Raw genomic sequence first — 20,744 nt, 5'->3', positions numbered from 1 at the left:
AGACACCTGGGAGTCCGAGGGGTTGTACAGAGCTGACCTGGTTTCCTTAGTGGCCAGGGCTCGCAGGTCTGGAAGCAGGTCCAGTGGGGAGAAGAGAGAACCTCTTGATTGTGCCCCCACCCCACCCCCTGCCTGGGCATCTCCCAAACCCGACAGGTTCTGTCTGGATTCTGCAAAGCAGACGCGTCAGAAAGTTGCTGTGAATTGGACCAACTTCAGCCTCAAGAAAACCACTCCCAGCACAGCTCAGTGAGGTATCAAGACCCCTCGAGTGTTTCGTGCACCCCTTCTTCCCATGCTCTGCCACGTTTTGTGCCACTGCCAGGCCATTTCACGCCCTGGGGCACAGGGAGTTGGACTAGGTGCTTTGCCAGCCCCATCTCCTCTCCTGAGAGCCCTCCTGTCCTTGTTCCTGAAGGGCCCTTCCAGCACTGCCATCCCCTGGGGTGTCCCTGCCAGGCCTCTTAACTTCCCTCACCAGCCGCCTCCCAAAGTGCCCAGGGGGCCATGGGCCTTAGAGGGTTGCCCCCACCCTTGACATTATCGGCCTCAGGATTGAATCTCATTGGCCTGGTCTGGCTCCTCTATGCAGGCTAACAAGGTGCTTCCCAGCTGAAGCCGTGCAAAACGGACCCAGCCCCAAGAGAACAGTGGGAGGGCAGTCCCGCTAGACCAAGGCCTTGGAGGTCATTTAGGCATAGAGGCTAGGTGGGCCCTCTTCCTCAAACAGGATGGGTTCCATAAGGAAACCGGTACTGAAGCTCCCTCCTGGAAGAAGAGCCTGGCCCCTAGCTGGGCTCTGGCCTCCCCTCCCAGCCACCTGCACAGGTGGTCTTATCTGAAATATTGACATATCAGATGTTGTTCTAGGCTAAAAACAGAAAACTGAGAAGGCAGTGGGGCTGGGAACCCCCAGGGCAGAAGAGAAGACTGGCTGGCTGGCAGGCCTTGGGGCTTAATGGCTGTACAGAGCCATAGTTCACCCTAAGATGCGTGCCCAGTGCCGGGCCTCTCAGGCTGGTGAGCATACAGCTGCCTTTAAGGCAGTAGGGAGCTGGGGCAGGTGGGCTGAGCTCACCCCTCAGGAGGACGTCCTCTCTTGTCCCTTTCTCCTTTCCCCAGTGCCAGGGCAGCAGACTTCTTGGACCCTTGACTGAGTCCCTGAGTCCCCTTTTGAGTCAGGATCCCCCCCACCCTTGACACTAGCCTCTGCTTCCCAGGCAGCCCAGGGCTGGGCTCCCTGTAGGCTAGTCACGTTTGTACTAACCCAGAGTCAGGATAGTCCTCAGACCCGCCTCAGCTCCTCTGCTCTGTGGGCCTGGGCTCCCTGATCCTTTGTCATAGTATGTCCACGCCCCCCAGGAGCTTCTGCCAGGGTCAGGGTGCCATCCTGCCTTTCTTCACCACCTCCACAGGAGCCAGGAGCTACCAGAACCCCAGGCACCTTCATCTGTTGCCCCTTTTCAGAGAAAACAAGTCACACTGCCTTTCCCAGCCCAGTGCCCCTGTCATGTAGGAAGCCTCATCCAGCCATCTTCTCTCACTCCCTCTTGACTGATCTCTTTCTCAAGACGGGGGTGCTCCCCAATAAATGCCCTCCTTTGACCTTCTCCACCCTTCTCGTAGCCTTGACTGTGAGCCCTGAGTGTGTGAGAGCACTGCCTGTGCAGGCTGGAGACCCAGCCTGGGCCAGGCATCTGGAGCCGAGGTGGGATTCTTGAGAGATAGGTGACGTCTCCACGGTCAATGGGAGAGGCTGGGCTCTTCCTCCACCCTGGCCTACAGCAGGGGGACTGGGTTCCTCAAGTGTTGTCCTCATTCCTTGAGATTCAGGATGATGTTCAGTGGGGCGGGGGTTCTGTCTTAACCTTCGTCCTCTGCTGGAGGTGATGGGGAAAGTCTGTTCAGTGTTTTCAGCCCAGTGGACAGAAATAGCAGGCAGCTGTTCCTGCCTCCATGGGGACCCGTGGAGACTCGGAGCCAGCACAGGGAGGCTGCTTTGGGGCCGTTTCTCACCATGTGGCCATACTCTTCTGTTTTCTCAGCCCCTGCCAGACCAGCTTAAGGGTGTCCTGAGACCCCAACTGCCAGCCGAAGGTCTACAGTTTTCTCCGTCACATCCCCACCTACCTGCCCAAGACCCCACTCCCCACTCCACCATCCTGGACCAACCAAAAGCTGAATAGATGCTGTTCGTGCTGGGGCCCCTCAGGACCTCCGCAGAGCCGCTTCCTGGTGCTACGCAGCCTCCACACTCAGAGCCCGGAGGCTGGGCTGGCCTGTGGGCTTGGGGGCTGATGGTACTGCTGGCCCAACACTGCTCTTTTTGTGTTTGGTTTTTTGTTTTTGTTTTACTTGTTTTTCAATTCTTTACTTTTGATACTGTGAAAAATCTTTCCTGCCGAAAGATAAAGCAACATTTGGACACAGAGTCGGTGTGTTGATTGAAGGTTTACTCATCCGGGTGGGGCATGAGGGTGAAGGATGTACTCAGAGACATTGTAGTCTGCCTTAGTCATTAACTTTCCTGAGCGCGTGCTACCGCAAGAGGTTGGCATCAATTCCACTTAATTCTGTCAGCAGTGCTAAGCAGAACTATTAGCCCATTTTATGGATGAGGAATTAAAGCCAAGACAGCAAAGAGACTACTGAGCTCAGTTTGGCCAACTAAGATCCCAGGTGGTGCAGTGGTAAAGACTCGGCCTGCTGATGCAGGAGATGCAAGAGACTCAGGTTCGATCGCTGGGTCAGGAAGATCCCTGGAGTAGGAAGTGGCAACCTGCTCCAGTGTTCTTTTATTTTTAATCGAAGGATAATTGCTTTACAGACTTTTGTTGTTTTCTGTCAAACATCAACATGATCCAGTATTCTATAACTGGAAAATTCCATGGATAGAGGAGCCTGGTGGGCTATAGTCCATCGGGTCTCAAAGAATCAGACATGACAGCGTGCGCACACGCACACACACACACGATTAAAGCATAGGTCTGTATGACGGTAGCATCTGTGCCCCCTCCTCCTGTTAATAAGTATGGAAACCCTTAGCAACCCCTTCCCCACACTGTGGCTTAGTTTCCTTCCCTCCAAGATGGGCGAGTTGGAGGGGTGGGACTTGGACTCTGCACAGCTAATGTGAGAAACCATCAGGAAGTCTTGAGGCCTTGTGGATTGTGTGTATACCTATAGCCTGGATGATTGAAGCTGTCAGGGAAAGGTGAGGTAAAAGTAAAGGTGGAGTTTTATAAGTTAGATCTGAGTTTACAATGGGCATGGATGTGTAGCCAAAGTACCTGAGTGTTAAGAATGAACTCTTGTGTAAAGCAAACTACCTCATCCCCCGCTCCCCACCACGGGTCTTACCTTGTTTGTGAATTCAGATTTTAATATAATAGTTTTGCCAGAAATGCTCACACACACTTTTGTCCCAAATCCTCACCTCCAATGTCATTTTCTCTACTAGAACAGCTCTTAGCTTGTGCTCATGTGGGGAGTGACAGTGGCAGCAGCTACACCTTCACCAACAGGTCTTCGTGGAGTGTTGGGACCAGGATCCAAAGCCACTCCCTCCTTCCCCACCAGGTTGAACCCTTCCCTACCCTGCAACATACACACACACACACACTGGGCTAGCAGTACCACTTCTTCCAAAGAGGTGAAACAGCACTGACCACAGGCTCACAATTCTTGGTCCCTTGGCCAGTCCTCAAGGAAGTGCGGCCACTTTTCTGTGAAGCCTTTCTTTGTATATTTATTACCTGTGTTTCTCGCCTTCAACTTTTACACGGATCCTGCTCTGCAACTGAATTGTCACAACTATGAAAAATTCTGCTTCATCTGCAGAGTTGCAGATCTGATCAAGCAGCCACTTTACCCACAGAAAGTGAAAGTCACTCAGCCATGTCTGACTCTGTGACCCCATGGACTGTATACCAGAGTGGGTTGCTATGCCCTCCTCCAGGGGATTGAACCCACCCAGGGATTGAACCCAGGTCTCCCACATTGCAGGCAGATTCTTTACCAGCTAAACCACAAGGAAACCCAAGGATACTGGAGTGGGTAGCCTATCCTCCAGAGGATCTTCCCAACTCAGGAATTGAACCAGGGTCTCCTGCATTGCAGGTAGATTCTTTACCACCTGAGCTATCAGAGAAGCCCTTTCTTACAGAAAAAGAGCTCTATGAATGGTGTTCAGGGTTGTTCAAGTCTGGCGCCTGCCTCTGGCACACTCCAGCCACACCTGATGACCTCAGTCTCCAAACAGAACAGTGCTCTCCAAACAGAACACAGACCAGCTAGGTCTGGCACCCTCAGGGCTCCTGACTTTTACTCACTTGTTTCCCTCTTCAAAATAACACTTTCTTACGAATACCACCTTATCCTTCACATTCCAGCTGAGAAGCCACTTTTACAGTTTGCCCTGTGTGTGTGTAAGTTGCTCAGTGGTGTCCAACTCTGCGACTCCATAGACAGGTTCCTCTGTCCATGAAATTCTCCAGGCAAGAATACGGGAGTGTGTTGCCATTTCCCTGCCTTTATGCTACTTCCAAAAGTGGTACTTTGTGTGTCTTAGGACAGTTCTTAAACTCAAGACCAGTTATCTCTCTCTCTCCACCTAATCTCTTTGGGCTTCCCTGGTGGCTTATATGGTAAAGAATCTGCCTGTAATACAGGAGACCCGGCTTCAATCCCTAGGTCGGAAGTTCCCCAAAGAAAATGGCAACCCACTCCAGTATTCACACCTGGAGAATTACACGGACAGTGGAGCGTGGAGGGCTACAGCCAACCCTACTGCAAATGAGGTGGATATGACTGAGCGGCTAACACTTTCACACTGCACAATGTCCAGTCCACACTCTTAACATACAAAGGAAGAAAAGAACAGCACTAACCTATCCTCTTTAAAAGTTGAAATTATCCTGACAGCCCTGCACACTCTGGGTCTACCTTTCCAGCCTTAACTCTGACTACCCTATCCTACACAGGCCACATCTTTGTTCACTGAGAAACTAAGGCATTGCCAGAACTTGACTCCTGCTAGACCCTCTGTCAGGAAGCCTCTCCCTCTCCTGCCCTCCCAGCAGCTCTGCGATTCCTCACTTCCCTATAACTTCAGATCCAGGTCTCCTCGAAGTCTTCTTTGGTTCCCCAGTTACTCTCTCAGCTCTATTATGGCATTTACAATAATAATCATTTGCGTACATATACAGGCCTTCAGTTTAAAACCACAGTCATCATTTTGTTTATCTCGCCACTCTGAACATAGGTGTTTCACAAAGATAACACCAGCAGTATTCTCACCAGTCAGCTTACTCTGCAAGCCCCATCCTGCCCTGCCTGCCTTGGCCGGTGCGGGTTAATAGGGGCTGGATAGAGTCCGGGTCGGGATCCCAGCTAGCCTGGTCTCTGAGCTCCCCGGCCACGAGAGGGCGCAGTGTCCACTAGCGGGGGCGTGCCGAGTGACGTCACTCCTTGGGCGAGGCTGGGCAGCCAGAAGCCCGCCCTCTTCGGGAACGGCGGTTTCCACGCTTTTACCCGGCTCGGTCTGAGCTTTTAGCGCGTGCTCGAAATCCTGCAGAGTCACACAATGCTTTGCCTGACGCTTTCGCCCTCAGCCCCGGCAACAGTTGCGTAGCCACCTACAGTGGGCGGAGACACCGTACCGCAAGACAGACGCTCAGGAGAAAATTTGTCCTTCTGCGCGATCCGGCCCTCAGAGGTCGTTGCTAGGTGCCGACGTCCGCTTCCTTACATCTGATTGGGTCTCATCATAGGTGGGGCGGGGTTTTACTGTGGTGCTCATGCGTGCAGCAAGGATGGCGGAATCGGAACCTGAGCGGAAGGTGGGAGAGAGGTTGGAGTCCGCGCGGCTGGAGAGCGAAGGTAAAGGCCAGGGGTCCGGGTCTGACTCGTGTGTGTCTGCAGCGGGCTCGCACCGACGAGGCGACTGCCACAGGAAGCCGCTCTGAGGCAGAGGATGAGGACGACGAGGACTACGTGCCTTACGTGCCGTTGCGACAGCGCCGGCAACTGCTGGTGAGGGCCGTGGGTCGCGAGAAGAATGAGGGCAGGAGATGGGGGTTTAGCGATGCGATGGGGGTGGCCCCGGGTCCGCGGGGTGAGGTGTCAGTACGCGGGAGCGTGGTCCCCAGGCAGACGAGGAACTGGCAATGTCATCTGAGGAGTGGGGCAGCTCTGCGCCTCCGAGCACAGGACCCTCTCCCAAAAGCCAGGATCCTGACGTAGGCCCCCGGGCCCGATGCCCCACTTGCGTTGGGCTTGGCTCTGAGGGGCACTGGTGGAACCTCAGCTCCAGAAGCTGCTGCAGCGAAGACGCAAGGGAGCTGCGGAAGAGGAACAGCAGGACAGCGGCAGCGAGCCCCGAGGAGATGAGGACGACATCCCATTGGGTCCTCAGTCCAACGTCAGCCTCTTGGATCAGCACCAGCATCTCAAAGAGAAGGCTGAAGGTGGGCTGGGCAGCAGGCCGGAGGCTCAGTGTGGCGCACTGCTTTGGTGTCTCTCTGACACCTTCTGCTTCTTTTGTCAGCCCGCAAGGAGTCTGCCAAAGAGAAGCAGCTGAAGGAAGAGGAGAAGATCCTGGAGAGTGTGGCCGAAGGTCGAGGTATGGCTGTAGCCAGGGCAGAGAGGAGGTGAACTGAGCCTCCTCCCTCAACCCTAGGCATGTTCCATTTCAAGGGACCTGGCCTCTGGGAAGCAGGAGCCAGCCTTGAGCCATATCTGTTTTCTCAGCTTTGATGTCAGTGAAGGAGATGGCTAAGGGAATCACATACGATGATCCAATCAAAACCAGGTACGTCTTTTCTGTCTGCAGTTGGTTCCTCTTACTTGGGATGATAGGTGGCTGAGACTGGAAGGGACACCCCAAAGCCAGGTGTGCCCAGGTGCTAGCTTGACCCTTGTCACCCACCCACAGTTGGACACCACCCCGTTACGTCCTGAGTATGTCTGAAGAGCGGCATGAACGTGTCCGGAAGAAGTACCACATCTTGGTGGAAGGCGATGGCATCCCACCGCCCATTAAGAGCTTCAAGGAAATGAAATTTCCTGCAGGTACCTGGGAGCTGGAAGCACCAGCACATTATATGCGTACAGGCTGTGCTGGGTCTTTTGTTCCTGTGCACGGGCTTTCTCTAGTTGGAGCTAGCAGGGGCTACACTTTGTTGCGGTGCACAGGCTTCTGTTGTGGAGCATAGGCTCTAGGCACTCAGGCTTCAGTAGTTGCAGCACACGGGCTCAGAAGTTGCGGTGTGCGGGCTTCATTGGTTGTGGCACACAGGTTTTAGTTGTTCCACAGCATGTGGAAATCTTCCCACACCAGGGGTCGAACCCGCGTCCCCTGCATCGGCAGGCAGGTTTTTATCCACTGTGCCCCCAGGGAAGTCTGCAGTACCACATTGTGATCATGAAACATGCACCACATTTTGATAGTGAAACGTCTGTGAGGTTGCATCCTAGGCCCCCACCGAAGTCCAGAAGCTTCTGCATCAGGTCTAATCAGTGGAGAAGGAGGAATTTGTCTTTATGCTTCTTTTTCAGTCCCTGAGCTGTTCATATTTTGTAACCTCTGCCATTAGGGAGCTTTGGAGGGCAAGTAATGATGGCTTTAAACAGAACTGGGTGTGAATCCTGCCTCCACTTAGCCTAGAAGCCTTGGACAAGTTTGTGTGTCTGTCTTTTTGTCTGTCTGAGATCGTCGTTTGTAACGTGAGGGGCATAGTGCCAGTTTTACAGGCGTTAGGGGCCTGTGTCTCGTATCCTGTGAAACACAAAAATGAAGCCAGGCTGTTTTCTGTAGCCATCCTGAGAGGCCTGAAGAAGAAGGGCATCCACCACCCAACACCCATTCAGATCCAGGGAATCCCCACCATGTGAGTGTGAAGCTGACAGTCCTGGGGAGGAGCAGCCACCAGATGAGAAGCAGTCTTTGTTTTCCATGGAGCCTGACCCTCCAGCCTCTCTTCTCTCACCAGTCTCTCTGGCCGCGACATGATAGGCATAGCCTTTACCGGCTCAGGCAAGACACTGGTGTTCACTTTGCCCGTCATCATGTTCTGCCTCGAACAAGAGAAAAGGTTACCTTTCTCTAAGCGTGAAGGGCCCTATGGACTCATTATCTGCCCTTCGGTAAGAGAGGCTGGCCTAGAGGGCAGGGTACACGAGGGAGGGAGCCACTTTCTGGTGCCAGCCACTGCCCCTGTACCTGCAGCGGGAGCTGGCCCGACAGACCCATGGCATCCTGGAGTACTACTGCCGCCTGCTGCAGGAAGACAGCTCACCACTCCTGCGCTGCGCCCTCTGCATCGGGGGCATGTCCGTCAAAGAGCAGATGGAGACCATCCGACAGTGAGTCCAAGTGACCCTGCCCCATGGGCTTCCTCAGAACCCCTTGACAAGCCAAGAGACCCTTTGCTTTAGCTACTCAGCAGAGCCTTGCAGAGGCCGCTCATGGGCTCAGCCCTCAAGGAGCCCCCAGTCTAATGGGGAGGTGGGTTGGGACAGAGGAAGGTGCTAAAGTACTCTGGGACCACAGCAGATAGAACAGGGGCATCTGGGAGGTCAAGGAGTCAGGGCATTCCAGGCAGAAGGCAGAGAGGTGGAGGGCCTGGGGTGTCCAGGACGATCAGGGTTGTCCAGTGTGATCTATCAAGGAGGCTGAGGCTCTAGGATGTGGCTGGGCCTGTGCCCTTTCTACACAGTGCAGTTCCTGACAGACATCACATCACTACATGTCCAGGGTTACAGACAGGCCAAACCCAGTCCCTGTTTCATAGGCATTGCTAGTTAGGGAGGATGCAAACGTGGAAAAGATGGGTTCAGTGTACCAGGAAGCTGATCCCATTGAGGCCTACAAAGGGACCTGTGGAAGCACAAGCTGAAACTATCTGAAGATTCAGGTCAGCCCTCTTAGGGGCAGAGGAGTGATCAGGGGACGGGTGTGTGAGGCAGAGGTGACCATATGGCTGGGGTCTAGCAGAGAAGGCTACAGTGCTCGCCAGGAGAGCATTGTTCTGTTCGGAGAGCAAGGTGGTGGCAGTGACAAGGAAGGACAGGCGAGGAGAAACAGGAAGGAGACTGGAAGGCAGAACAGGGCGGGCTGCCGGCCCCTAGGTAAGGTCGAGCAGGTGGCTCAGCCCTCAGTGTCTGCCCTTGGTCCCCAGCGGTGTGCATATGATGGTGGCCACCCCTGGGCGCCTCATGGATCTGCTGCAGAAGAAGATGGTCAGCCTGGACATCTGTCGTTACCTGGCCCTGGACGAGGCTGACCGCATGATCGACATGGGCTTCGAGGGCGACATCCGCACCATCTTTTCCTACTTCAAGGTGCCCTTCCCCACCTGGCCGGGACGTTCCCGCCTCGTCCCCCCCTCCACACACACCACATTCAACTCTGAAGGGCCCTGAAGCCCACCCACTGTCCCAGCCACTCAGCCTCCCCAGCCCCCGCATGTCCGCTTCTTCCTCAGGGCCAGCGACAGACCCTCCTCTTCAGCGCCACCATGCCTAAGAAGATTCAGAACTTTGCCAAGAGCGCCCTGGTAAAGCCTGTCACGATCAACGTGGGGCGTGCCGGGGCCGCCAGCCTGGATGTCATCCAGGTACCTGCTAGGCAGTCTCACCTGGGAGGCTGGGGTCTTCCAAGGCTCCCGGGAACTGATCAGAGCAGGGTGGGCTGCGGGGGTTTCATTCACAGCTTTGGCCCTTAGCAGGAAGCCTTCTTATAGTGCCCCGCGCTTGGCAAGAGGCTTCTGGTCACCTCCCAGCCAGGCCTGGGGACCCATTCTCTGTGGCAGGGCCAGGGCTGGTGAGCCTGTTCTCAGGACCACCTGACCTGATCCCGGTGGTGGCAGGAAGTGGAATACGTGAAGGAGGAAGCTAAGATGGTGTACTTGCTTGAGTGCCTGCAGAAGACACCGCCGCCCGTGAGTGCTGCCAGCCAGGCTGGCCGGGGGGCAACATGCAGGGGGAGTGTCACAGGGGGCACCCAGGAGTCAGTCCCTGTGACCAGAGTTGGCTTTTTCTGGACAGGTGCTCATCTTTGCAGAGAAGAAAGCAGATGTGGACGCCATCCATGAGTACTTGCTGCTCAAGGGAGTGGAGGCTGTTGCCATCCATGGGGGCAAAGGTCAGGGTGGCATGTTCTAGGCACGGACCCCATCCCCGTAGCAGCCCCTCATCTTATCCCTTCCCCTACCTGGACAGCCTGCCACTCCTCCCCAGACCATTGCTGTCACTCTAACAGTTCCTGCCTGACCCTTTCCAGACCAGGAGGAACGGACCAAGGCTATCGAGGCATTCCGGGAGGGCAAGAAGGATGTCCTTGTGGCCACGGATGTAGCCTCCAAGGGCTTGGACTTCCCTGCCATCCAGCACGTCATCAATTATGACATGCCTGAGGAGATCGAGAACTACGGTGGGGTATTTGGGAGGCCGGGGTTGAGGGCTCAGCCCCAGGCCCTGGAGAGGGGGCCACATGCCCTATTCCCTGTCTCTGCAGTGCACCGTATTGGCCGAACTGGGCGCTCAGGAAACACGGGCATCGCCACTACCTTCATCAACAAGGCCTGTGGTGAGTCTGCCACCAAGGCCGTCTCCTGGGCCCTCCACCTGTGACCACTCAGGTTCTGGCTGCAGGGCCCAGGGTTGGACCTGAAGACTCCCCACTATCCCCACAGATGAGTCAGTGCTGATGGATCTCAAAGCCCTGCTGCTGGAGGCCAAGCAGAAGGTTCCACCGGTCCTGCAAGTCCTGCACTGTGGGGACGAGTCCATGCTGGAGATCGGAGGTGATGTGGGATGGAAGGACCCTAGTCTGGTGGGGGCAGTCGAGCACACCACGGAACAAGTGCATGCTGCCCCTTGGTGGACTGGGGGTCTGATGGGGGTGCCCAGGGTCTGGGGTATGGAGGCTGGCCCCGTAATCATGCTGACCCTCCCTACCCCGGTACCCCATTCCCACAGGAGAGCGTGGCTGTGCCTTCTGTGGGGGCTTGGGCCATCGGATCACCGACTGCCCCAAGCTCGAAGCCATGCAGACGAAGCAGGTTAGCAACATCGGCCGCAAGGACTACCTGGCCCACAGCTCCATGGACTTCTGAGCTGGCTGCCACCCCTCCTTCTCCACGAGGGGCCTCTGTCCCTGGAGCTCCAGCCACTACCACCGCTCCCCACCACACACACACCCCCGCCCCATGGACAAGAAGACCGCAAGCTCGGCTCAGCTGGCCTGGGTTGGGCCAGGCTGGACCTGGCTGCCTGCTCCCCATGCCCCCCAGAATTACTATTTTTGCTCCCCTTTAGCCTAGCTGCCATTAAAGCACAAGCCTTTCTGGTCTCAGCCTCTGTGTTTCACCTTGTCTGCCCCGTGCTCCCTGGGCAGGCCTCACCCTCTGACCGCCAGCGCCCCTCTGAGGTGGGACCTTGGTATCTCCCACAACCACTGCCAAAACCTGCTGGTACTGAGCTGTGGAAGGAGCTGATTGCCTGGGGCCTCCTGTGGAGGCTTAGGGTAAATTTCCTCTATTGTGACTCAGAAAAGGACCACCCTGATAGACCAAAGGGAAATGGTTGATTGGGGTTTCTGGTCTTTCTGGTTGGCTGTTATAACCTCCAGCCCTGCCCCAGCCTCCCTCTTCCTGTCAGTGTGTAAAGTTCCCCGGGCCTTCTAAGGCCCTTTGGAGACGTCCTGTCTCAGGCCCCCTGCCCATGCAGGCTCCCAGTAGGGAGGCCTCTGCTGTTTGCCAAGTGGGCAGCAAATGCCGTAGGACTGCCACCCAGGCCACATGCACCCACTGACCCAGCTATGTGCTGGGCTCAGGACCCAGGTGAGCCAGACAGATGCCCTCTGGGAAGTTCACAAGTGAGTGGGACAGACAGATCAGCCATGAATAAATGCAGGCTGCGGTCACGGGACTGCTAGCAAAGGGGCCAGGATTTCAGCATCTTGCTAGGGGTAGATAGAAAAAGAGCCCTGGTGGCAGGCAGCTCCTCTGCGCCAGACACTCCATGCGCAGGCCACGCGCTTATCCCAGGGGGACAGCGGTTGCTCGAGCCCTGTTTGCCACTTGGTGTGTGGCCTTGGGCAAGTTACTTAATGTTTCTGAGTCTTGATTTCCTCATCGGTGAAATGGCAATGAGAATGCAAAGGACATGGTGTCTGGGGCTGCTTGGGCCATAATGGGCACAAAGCCAGGTGAATGAGGCCCTAGATTTCCTGCCTGAGAAGCTATACAACCCACATGTGACCCCCAAACAGTATTTGGGCTATTCCTTCCTAGAAGTGGCACAGGATAAATGACACAAGGCTGTCTCCAGAATTCAGATTCATATGCAGAGCTCAGATACCTGGCCTCCAGCAAGGCAAGGCTTAGAAAGTGCCCCAGCAAGAAGCAAAGCTTAAAAAAAAAAAAGCATGTGAGATCTCCAGGGAACTCGGCAGGGGCGTGCCACCCTCTCACGTGGCTGGGGCCGTGCCATGAGGGCAGGGGCCTTTGTGCTCTCAAGATAGCGTGGGGTGGTCAAAGGAGGCCTCCTGGAGGAAGAAGGCCAGAGGGAGAAGGCCCAGTGCCCTGAGGAGCACGGTGAGAGGCGCCCTGAAGGGACCAGGCGTGGGGAGGTGGAGGAGAGAATACTCCTCGAGTGCTGGGCCCAGGAGTCCAAGCTAGACCTGAGGGCACTGGGAGCCAGGCAGCATTTAGGAAGGGGAGGGATGGGTTGTTTGGGGATGGCAGAAAGGGCCGAATGGGCCCAGGTAGGGCCATGGTTCAGTGGGAAGATGCCAAGGCTGGCAATAGACAGGAGCTGTGAAATGGAAAGGACCAAGTGACTGTTAGAACTGTTTTCCAGCATAAAGGCAGGCCGACCAACTAGGACTCTTGAATGGGAAAGCAAGGAGTTTGCCCATCTGGCTAGAGTAAGGTCCTGGGGTGGGGACCAGGCTGTGGGCATGCCAGGCCCCAAGGTACACAACTGCCCCAGGATGGGGGAGGGGTCGGAGCGCATGACTCAGGAGCCAGTCTGCGGTCAGAGGCTCACACCCAGCTGACCGGGACAGGCAGGGATCATCTGCCCTCAGGTAGTCTGAGGCCCCTGCCTGGCCCTAGTGGGGTACCTGGAACCCTCCCCACCCCATTCTAGCTCCTTTACGGTAGGCAGGGCTCCCCTCCCCCAGGCCTGCAGCTGCCTCTCTGGACAGAGGGAGGGGGAAGTGGCCAGAAGGGGAAGTGTGAGGAGTTCCCCTCCTGCCCGTCATCAGTCTCCGCAGGTCCTCGGAGTGTCGGCCCTGGGGCCCGACCGCGGCCATGGAGCCTCTGGAGACCCCCGTCAAGGACGGCATCCTCTACCAGCAGCACGTCAAGTTCGGCAAGGTGGGGACCCTAGCTGCCCGGCGGCCGCCTAGGACAGGTGGTGGGCCTCTGCCCCAGACTCGGACAGGCCGCTAGGATTGGGAAAAAGAGGGTAGGCGTCAGGGTGGGGAATCCAACCTGGGTGTGGAGAAGTTCAGCCTCAGCGAGACCTGCCTCATTTACAGGTGGGAAGCCAAGAGCGGGGAGCCGGTAATGCCACCCTTGAGGCAGAGCAGAGGTGAGGGGCTGGCTAATCCAAAAGCCTTCCATCCCATCTACTAGTGGCACTGTGGCCCCTGAGAGGGCTGGAGGCTGAGCTGGAGGAGCCCCTAAAAGGGGAGCTCCATCCTGCTGAAGAGGGCTCGGCTCTTCCCAGCCCTGTCCTGAGGTTGCGGGCCCTGCACACTCATAGCTCAGCCGCAGCTGCTGCCCAGGCAGATAAACCGTCTGTTTCCTTTGCTCGGAATTATTTGCATGTTTCCTTCCTTGCCATCATGAGACAGAGGCCTCCCTCCCACCCCACCCCTTGCCCCATGGCCTAAGTGACCTTTTCTTTGCAGGCGGTGGGGGTACCGACAAAGCAGGGCTGGCAGGTGGTCTGCTGTAGCCACTAGATATTACCCAGTAGAAGCCCCAGCCTCGTGCGTTCTCACAACCTTTTGTTTTTTAAGTATTTTTTTTTTATTATTTACTTGGCCATGCTGGGTCTCAGGGGCGGCGTGCAGGATGTTTTACTTGCCGCATGTGGGATCCAGTTCCCAGGCCCCTGCACTGGGAGCATGGAGTCCTAGCCACTGGACCACCAGGGAAGTCCCCCCTCATGACCTTTGAGAGACGAAGATACTAGTGCTTATGGGGATCACAGTTGGGAAAGTGTGGGGGTAGATGTGAACCCAGGGCTGACTGACTCCAAGTACAGACTGTCCCCCTTGCCAGGCCAGCTCTGGCAAGGCATCCTGGGCTTCCCTGGTGGCTCAGACGGTAAAAAAGCTGCTCAGACAGTAAGGAATCTGCCTACAGTGCAGGAGACCGGGTTCAACCCCTAGGCCAGGAAGATCCCCTGGAGAAGGAAATGGTAACCCACTCCAGTATTCTTGCCTGGAAAATCCCATGGCCAGAAGAGCCTGTCTGGCTACAGTCCATGGGGTCACAAAGAGTCGGACACGACTGGACAACACTTCACTTTCACATGGCCTGAAGAGTGGGGAGGCGGAGGCCACCCTGGGTGGCCAGGAGCACTGGCTGAATGGCTTGTGTGGGGTTGAGATGCAGGTTGGGAACTGCCACTTGAGGGTCATCTCCCCCATTTTTATCTCCTGCAGAAATGCTGGCGGAAGGTATGGGGTCTACTCTATGCAGGAGGCCCCTCGGGCGTGGCCCGGCTAGAGAGCTGGGAGGTCCGGGATGGTGGCCTGGGGCCAGCAGGTGACAGGTCTGCGGGGCCTGGCCGGCGAGGAGAACGGCGGATCATTCGCCTGGCTGACTGTGTGTCTGTGCTACCGGCTGATGGTGAGAGCTGCCCCCGGGACACTGGTGCCTTCCTGCTCACCACCACGGAGCGAAGCCACCTGCTGGCCGCAGAGCACCGCCAGGCATGGATGGGCCCCATCTGTCAGCTGGCCTTCCCGGTGAGCACAGGGCAGGTGGGGAAGGCATCCAGGGGCGGGCTGGGGAGACCATTTCACCCACACCTTGTTCATCTCCATGCTCATTCACATCCCATCACTCAGCAAGCACCTAGAAGCCTGGGATACAGGCCAGAAGCCCGCAGAGCAAATCTCAGATAGCCATGAATGCTATGGAGAATATGAGAGGCTGAGTGGGACCATGAGTGAGTGGGGGGATGTTAGACAGGAGGGTCCAGGAAGGCTTCTCAGGAGAGGACAAATAACCCACCAGGCAAAGATCTGAGGAAAGAGTGTCCTCAATACCAGTCTGAGAAGGCTCCTGAAAAGAGGGAGCAGCATGGGCAAGGGCCCTGAGGCAGGGAAAAGCTTGATGTTCAAGGAGCAGAAAGGCCATTGTGGCCACAGGCTAAGGAGGGAGAGGGGACCCAGGAGGAGGCGACGGTGGAGAACTTGGTGGGAGCCACCTGAACCTGCCTTGGGCCACTTGTGGAGTCTGGGCTTTTATTTTGCTCAAGAGGAGAAGCCTCTGGGGAGTTGGACCCAGAAACTGAGTGTTTTAAAGCTTTGCAGGGTCTCTGATGGGCCAAAAGGAAATGAGTGGCAGTTCCTCAAAAATTAAACAAAGTTAACATATGACCTAGCAATTCTCCTCCTAGGCGTAGACCCAAGAGAACTGAAACAGGTGTTCAAACAAAACTTGCATGAGAATCTTTAGTGCAGCGTTGTTCACAGTAGCCCAAAGATGCAAACAACCCACATGTCCATCAACGGATGAATGGATAAACTGAATGTAGTCTATCCATACAACAGAACATGACTTAAAAAAGAATGAAGCACTGATACATGATACAACGTGGGTGGACATTGGAAACATGCGAAGTCAGAACAGCTAGACACTAAAGGCCACACACTGTGTGATTCCATTTACATGAAGTACCCAGAATAGACAAATCCATAGTTACAGAAAGCAGCTTACTGGTTGCCAGGGCTGAGGAGAGGAGGGAATAGAAAGTAAAGACTTAATGGGTACAGGATTTCCATTTGGAGTGATGAAAAAGTTCTGAATTACATCTCCATCCACTTTATTTTTTTTTCCCATCCACTTTAAAATGGTTAAAATGGTCAGTTTTATGTTGTGTATTTTACAATTCTTTTGATTTAAAAAAAAAAAAAAAACAGGTAAATAAACAGGAGCAAGAGACCAGTGGGAAGCCATTGCATTTGACCCTGGCTATGGAGAAGGCAATGGCACCCCACTCCAGTACTCTTGCCTGGAAAATCCCATGGGCAGAGGAGCCTGGTGGGCTGCAGTCCATGGGGTCGTGAAGAGTTGGACACGACGGAGCGACTTCACTTTCACTTTTCACTTTCCTGCATTGGAGAAGGAAATGGCAACCCACTCCAGTGTTCTTACCTGGAGAATCCCAGGGATGGGGGAGCCTGGTGGGCTGCTGTCTATGGGGTTGCACAGAGTCTGACACGACTGAGGTGACTTAGCAACATGGTATCCTGGGGCTTCCCTGGTGGCTCCGATGGTAGAGAATCCACCTGCAATGCAGAAGACCTGGGTTCAATCCCTGGGTTGGGAATATCCACAAAGGAGGGCACGGAAACCCTGCTCTAGTATTCTTGCCTGGAGAATCCCATGAACAGAGGAGCCTGGCGGGCTATGGTCCATAGAGTCACAAAGAGCCGGACACTGAAGTGACTTAGCATGGCATGGCACGTGGTTTCATGGGCCAAGGTGGTCATGATGGAGATGCTCAGGGTCAGAGCCTGAAGAATGTTGGGGAAGATGGAGAAAGAGGTCAAAGATGGGAGGAAGAGTGGCCATTCACTCGTGGATCCCACCCTTGAAGCTCCCACCCCTTTACTGCTCCAAGGTATCACAGGGACACAGACAGACTGGCCCAGGCTCTGGCCAACCTCAGGGGCGATGGAGGACATCTTCTCATGTGCCCTTGCTTTACAGCTCTCAGCACCCTAAAAGGGGCAGCCGGTGGGGAAATAGGCTCAGAGTGGTGCCCAGGGCCTTGCACTGTGTCACAGGTGGAACTGGGACTGGCACTCAGGTCGCTGGGTGCCCTTGCTTGTCACAGACCCCAGGGAAAGGATATGGGAATGGGGAGGAGAGACACTAACCTCTGGCCTTGTCCCATTCCCTAGGGCACAGGGGAGAGTTCCTCAGGATCTGGGGAGGCAGAGGCTCGGCAGAGGAGCCTGGTCCCCATGGAGGAGAACTCCATCTACTCTTCCTGGCAGGAAGGTAAGTTGCAGAGATTACAGAGGCAGCCTTAGCCCCAGCACACCCGGGGCGGGAAGCTTTCTGGGACCCCACCCAGGGAGTCTGTGCTTGTGGCCCTCACGGCCGGTGCTTGCAGTGGGCGAGTTCCCGGTGGTGGTGCAGAGGACGGAGGCAGCCACCCGCTGCCAGCTGAAGGGGCCCTACCTCCTGCGGCTGGGCCAGGACGCTATCCAGCTGAGCGAACCGGCCAATCCGCAGGCGCTCTACACCTGGCCCTACTGCTTCCTGCGAAAGTTCGGCTCCGACAAGGTGAGGTGCTGGGTCGCCGCCCCGCTGGTCCCGCAGGGAAGGGTGGCGGGTGGCGCGCGATTCCTGAAACCGCTGACTCCTCGTACCGCCCCCTGCCCAGGGCGTGTTCTCCTTTGAAGCCGGCCGCCGCTGCGACTCGGGCGAGGGCCTCTTCGCCTTCAGCAGCGCCCGTGCCCGCGACCTGTGCGGGGCCTTGGCCGCCGCCATCGCCCGCCAGCGGGAGCGGCTCCCGGGGCCCCGGCCCTGCCCTCTGCCGCGGGCCACCTCGCTGCCCTCGCTGGAGCCTCCAGGCGAGCTGCGGGAGGGGCCCCCGCGGCCCGAGGCGCCCGGCTCGCGGAAGATGCGCGCGGCCGAGCCCGGGCCACAGAGTCTGCCGCCGCTGCTGGGCCCCGCGGTCTCCGAGGAGCCGCCGGCAGTGCTCTACGCGTCCGTGTGCAAGCGGGCCAGCGTGCCCCCGAACGCCGCCGCCGAACACCTGTACGAGAACTTGTGCGCGCCCGACGCCGGCTGCCGGAAGCTGGTGGAAGAGGGCCCGGGCGGCGGCAACCCCCCGGACAGCCCCATCTACCACAACAGCCAGGACCTGGGCTGGCCCGGCGCGGCCCACGACAGCAGCCTGGAGGCCCAGTACCGGCGGTTGCTGGAGCTGGAGCTGGCGGATAACGGCGACGAGGCCTCGGGGTCTGGCCGCCCGGGTGCGCACTCAGGCTTCAAGGCCAAGCTGGTGACATTTCTGAGCCGAGAGCGGAAGAAGGGCCCGGCCCCCTGCGACCGGCCCTGAACCACTTGGTGTGGCCGCCCGAGGAGAGGAGGGCACTCTCCCTGGGACAAGAGGGCAGGGGGGACAACCGACATCTGGGGACGCAATCCTCACACTCACTCTAGCCTGGAGTGACAAGGTAGGAGGCCTGGGGAGGCCCCCCACCCGACCCCCGTGTATAGTGTACAGATTTGCTGGCAATAAAGCCTTTTTAGTTCTCCTCTCTGTCCAGCCTCCTGGCCCACAGTGCTATCTCCTCCCTAAGGGCTTCCCTGGTGGCTCAGATGGTAAAGAATCCACCTGCAATGCCGGATTCCTGGGTTCCATCCCTGGGTCGGGAAGATCCCCTGGAGGAGGGCATGGCTACCCACTCCAGTATCCTTGCATGGAGAATCCCATGGACAGAGGAGCCTGGCGGCTACAGTTCATGGGGTCAAAAAGAGTCATACATGACTGAGCGACTAAGGACAGCAAGGGTCCCGGCAGTGGTATGCCCAGGTCCACACAGATCCTCAAACACGGGTTGCAACAAACACCAGTGCCCTGTGCTGGGTTCCAGGGACATATGTGACCCAGCGCCGACCTCTGCCACCCTTAGGTTCAAGTCCACTGGAGCAGGCAAGTGGAATACAGATAATTATGGCTCCATGTGGTCCTGTGCGGTGGAAGTGACTCAGACAGTAGTAGGGCAGAGGGAGAAATAAGGCTTGCTGATGGGTGATGTACCCTCTGAATTGAGCGTAAAGGGGAGGCAGGGCTTCACCAGACTGGCAGTGAGCCCTGGAGCTTTCCAGGCTGAAGGTAGGCATGGTGGTTGCAGAGAGCGAGGGAAGAGCATGAACCAGAGGGTTCCTAGGGGTTTGAGGTTGAGTTGGCCACGCATGAGAGGTCTGATCATCCTACAAGGAGCTGGGTCTCATCCTCAGTGGAGGAACACAGTCAGACCAGGGAAAGCTGTGTGGAGGCTGATTTTGAGGGACCAGAAAGCCTGAGCTGAGGAGGAGTGGGGGAGGGGCAGGGGGCAGGGACTTCAAAGATGTGCACACCCAAAACAGTCTCCGCTGAAACTCAAAAATGCACAGACACTCCTGGGGAGTCCCTGGCCTCAGTCTCTTCTTTAGCCGTGAAGCATAAAGATCAAATTATACACCAGACATGCATTCATTCGAGTCTTACCAATGCCTATTTTGTGCCAGGCTCTGAGGACCCATGGCCGTGTTCATGACAGCCACAGTCCTGTTTTCAAGGAGTCCACATTCCAGAAGGAGATAAGGAGTCTCTCGAAGACTTCATTGGCTGCCTTACTGTCCTCTCCTTACTGCTGCTCCTGTCACCATCCCTGGGTCTCCATGCATACAAGCATCAATGCCCCCAAAGATCCAGCCTCCTGGTCCCTTGACCTCAGCACCACCTCAGCTGCTCACACCTTTGACACATCCCAAACTTCATCTTTATGATGGTGACGCTCCATTGTCACTTCACAGTGACACTGTCTTATTTCAAGTGTCTGCCACTGGCTACCTCCTCTCCTTCCAGCCCACTTCCTCTAGTGTTGCCTATGTGGCTGCTCTCCATTCTCACTGACCTGCACTGACCCTTTTCTCATTATCTGCACTGCTGCTGCTACTGCTAAGTCGCTTCAGTCGTGTCCGACTCTGCATGACCCCATAGACGGCAGCCCACCAGGCTACCCCGTCCCTGGGACTCTCCAGGCAAGAACACTGGAGTGGGTTGCCATTTCCTTCTCCAATGCATGAAAGTGAAAAGTGAAAGAGAAGTCGCTCAGTCGTATCTGACTCTTAGAGACCCCATGGACTGCAGCCTACCAGGCTCCTCCATCCATAGGATTTTCCAGGCAAGAGTACTGGAGTGGGGTGCCATTGCTTTCTCCCATTATCTGCACTACTCCAGTCCATAATCCCATCCTTGCCCTACTTGGATTCTGCCTTCTGCTCCCCTCTCCTTCCATCCTGTTTTTGGGGCAAAGTTCCCAGCCTCAGGTAAACCCAATTCTCTGTGCCACCATATGAGAAATTACCATAACCAGGCTGACTGCGTTCTCTTTAACGATGTGATCTCAAACCTCAAATAGATAGGCTGTCCATGCTGCCCAGAGATCCTGCATGCCACAGTGGCTGCTTTTCTCCTCCCCAAGGCTCTCATAGCTTCTTCTCTCCATCCCTGACCATTCTCACATTTCTACTTGGGAAGTGGTAGCCAACAGAAGTGAGCATCCTTGACCTCCCACTGCTTCATCTACAAGAGCAGCTATATCTGCACCAGTCTCCCTCCTGCCCTACAACAGAAGAGTGTCTGCTCCCGTCTCCTCTCATTTCCCCATGGCTTGGCAAACAGAGCTCTACCCTCTCTCCTTGACCTGTTAATTCCATCATCATCATCATCATTTCCAGCCACACATAAATATGCTCTATAGTTTC

General features: G+C 56.1%; 3 protein-coding genes across 13 annotated transcripts in view; all 3 read left to right on the top strand.

Annotated features, from left to right (window-relative positions):
• Positions 1-2,431, top strand: part of FAM193B (family with sequence similarity 193 member B) — a 30,839-nt gene extending 28,408 nt beyond the window's left edge. For all 10 annotated transcript variants that reach the window (XM_070374154.1, XM_070374151.1, XM_014481080.2 and 7 more), the window contains 2 exons: positions 157-254; positions 2,046-2,431. In XM_070374154.1, coding sequence (XP_070230255.1) covers positions 157-253 — 97 coding nt within the window. In that variant the 3' untranslated portion in view covers position 254; positions 2,046-2,431. The remainder of the gene's footprint in view (positions 1-156; positions 255-2,045) is intronic.
• A 3,286-nt stretch (positions 2,432-5,717) lies between these two features.
• Positions 5,718-11,356, top strand: DDX41 (DEAD-box helicase 41). The gene is made up of 17 exons (XM_005904615.2): positions 5,718-5,840; positions 5,923-6,033; positions 6,308-6,467; positions 6,548-6,622; positions 6,751-6,811; positions 6,935-7,071; positions 7,817-7,889; positions 7,992-8,145; positions 8,228-8,364; positions 9,180-9,342; positions 9,486-9,617; positions 9,870-9,941; positions 10,048-10,144; positions 10,283-10,432; positions 10,517-10,588; positions 10,695-10,805; positions 10,981-11,356. Exons 1-17 carry the CDS (start codon positions 5,799-5,801, stop codon positions 11,115-11,117), a joined length of 1,884 nt encoding a protein of 627 aa, XP_005904677.1. The 5' UTR covers positions 5,718-5,798; the 3' UTR covers positions 11,118-11,356.
• A 1,173-nt stretch (positions 11,357-12,529) lies between these two features.
• Positions 12,530-19,262, top strand: DOK3 (docking protein 3). Of its 2 annotated transcripts, XM_070374852.1 has the most exons (6): positions 12,530-12,599; positions 13,274-13,385; positions 14,687-14,992; positions 17,159-17,258; positions 17,374-17,546; positions 17,647-19,262. In XM_070374852.1, exons 2-6 carry the CDS (start codon positions 13,320-13,322, stop codon positions 18,325-18,327), a joined length of 1,326 nt encoding a protein of 441 aa, XP_070230953.1. In that variant the 5' UTR covers positions 12,530-12,599; positions 13,274-13,319; the 3' UTR covers positions 18,328-19,262. The 2 variants fall into 2 exon arrangements, with proteins under 2 accessions (XP_070230953.1, XP_070230952.1); XM_070374851.1 differs by lacking the exon at positions 12,530-12,599 and having other exon boundaries at positions 13,231-13,385.
• The last annotated feature ends 1,482 nt before the right edge of the window (positions 19,263-20,744 follow it).

This window comes from Bos mutus, chromosome 7 (assembly GCF_027580195.1).
Source record: "Bos mutus isolate GX-2022 chromosome 7, NWIPB_WYAK_1.1, whole genome shotgun sequence".
Classification (NCBI taxonomy): Eukaryota; Metazoa; Chordata; class Mammalia; order Artiodactyla; family Bovidae; genus Bos; species Bos mutus.
This window is presented reverse-complemented; position numbering and strand designations above follow the sequence as displayed.

Coding starts and splice junctions, on each gene's coding strand:
- DOK3 (XM_070374852.1), top strand. CDS start 13,320: ATGGAGCCTCTGGAGACCCCCGTCAAGGACGGCATCCTCTACCAGCAG. Junction 13,386..14,686: donor AGCACGTCAAGTTCGGCAAG/GTGGGGACCCTA, acceptor TATCTCCTGCAG/AAATGCTGGCGGAAGGTATG. Junction 17,547..17,646: donor GAAAGTTCGGCTCCGACAAG/GTGAGGTGCTGG, acceptor CCCCCTGCCCAG/GGCGTGTTCTCCTTTGAAGC.
- DDX41 (XM_005904615.2), top strand. CDS start 5,799: ATGCGTGCAGCAAGGATGGCGGAATCGGAACCTGAGCGGAAG. Junction 8,146..8,227: donor GACTCATTATCTGCCCTTCG/GTAAGAGAGGCT, acceptor CTGTACCTGCAG/CGGGAGCTGGCCCGACAGAC. Junction 9,343..9,485: donor CCATCTTTTCCTACTTCAAG/GTGCCCTTCCCC, acceptor CTTCTTCCTCAG/GGCCAGCGACAGACCCTCCT.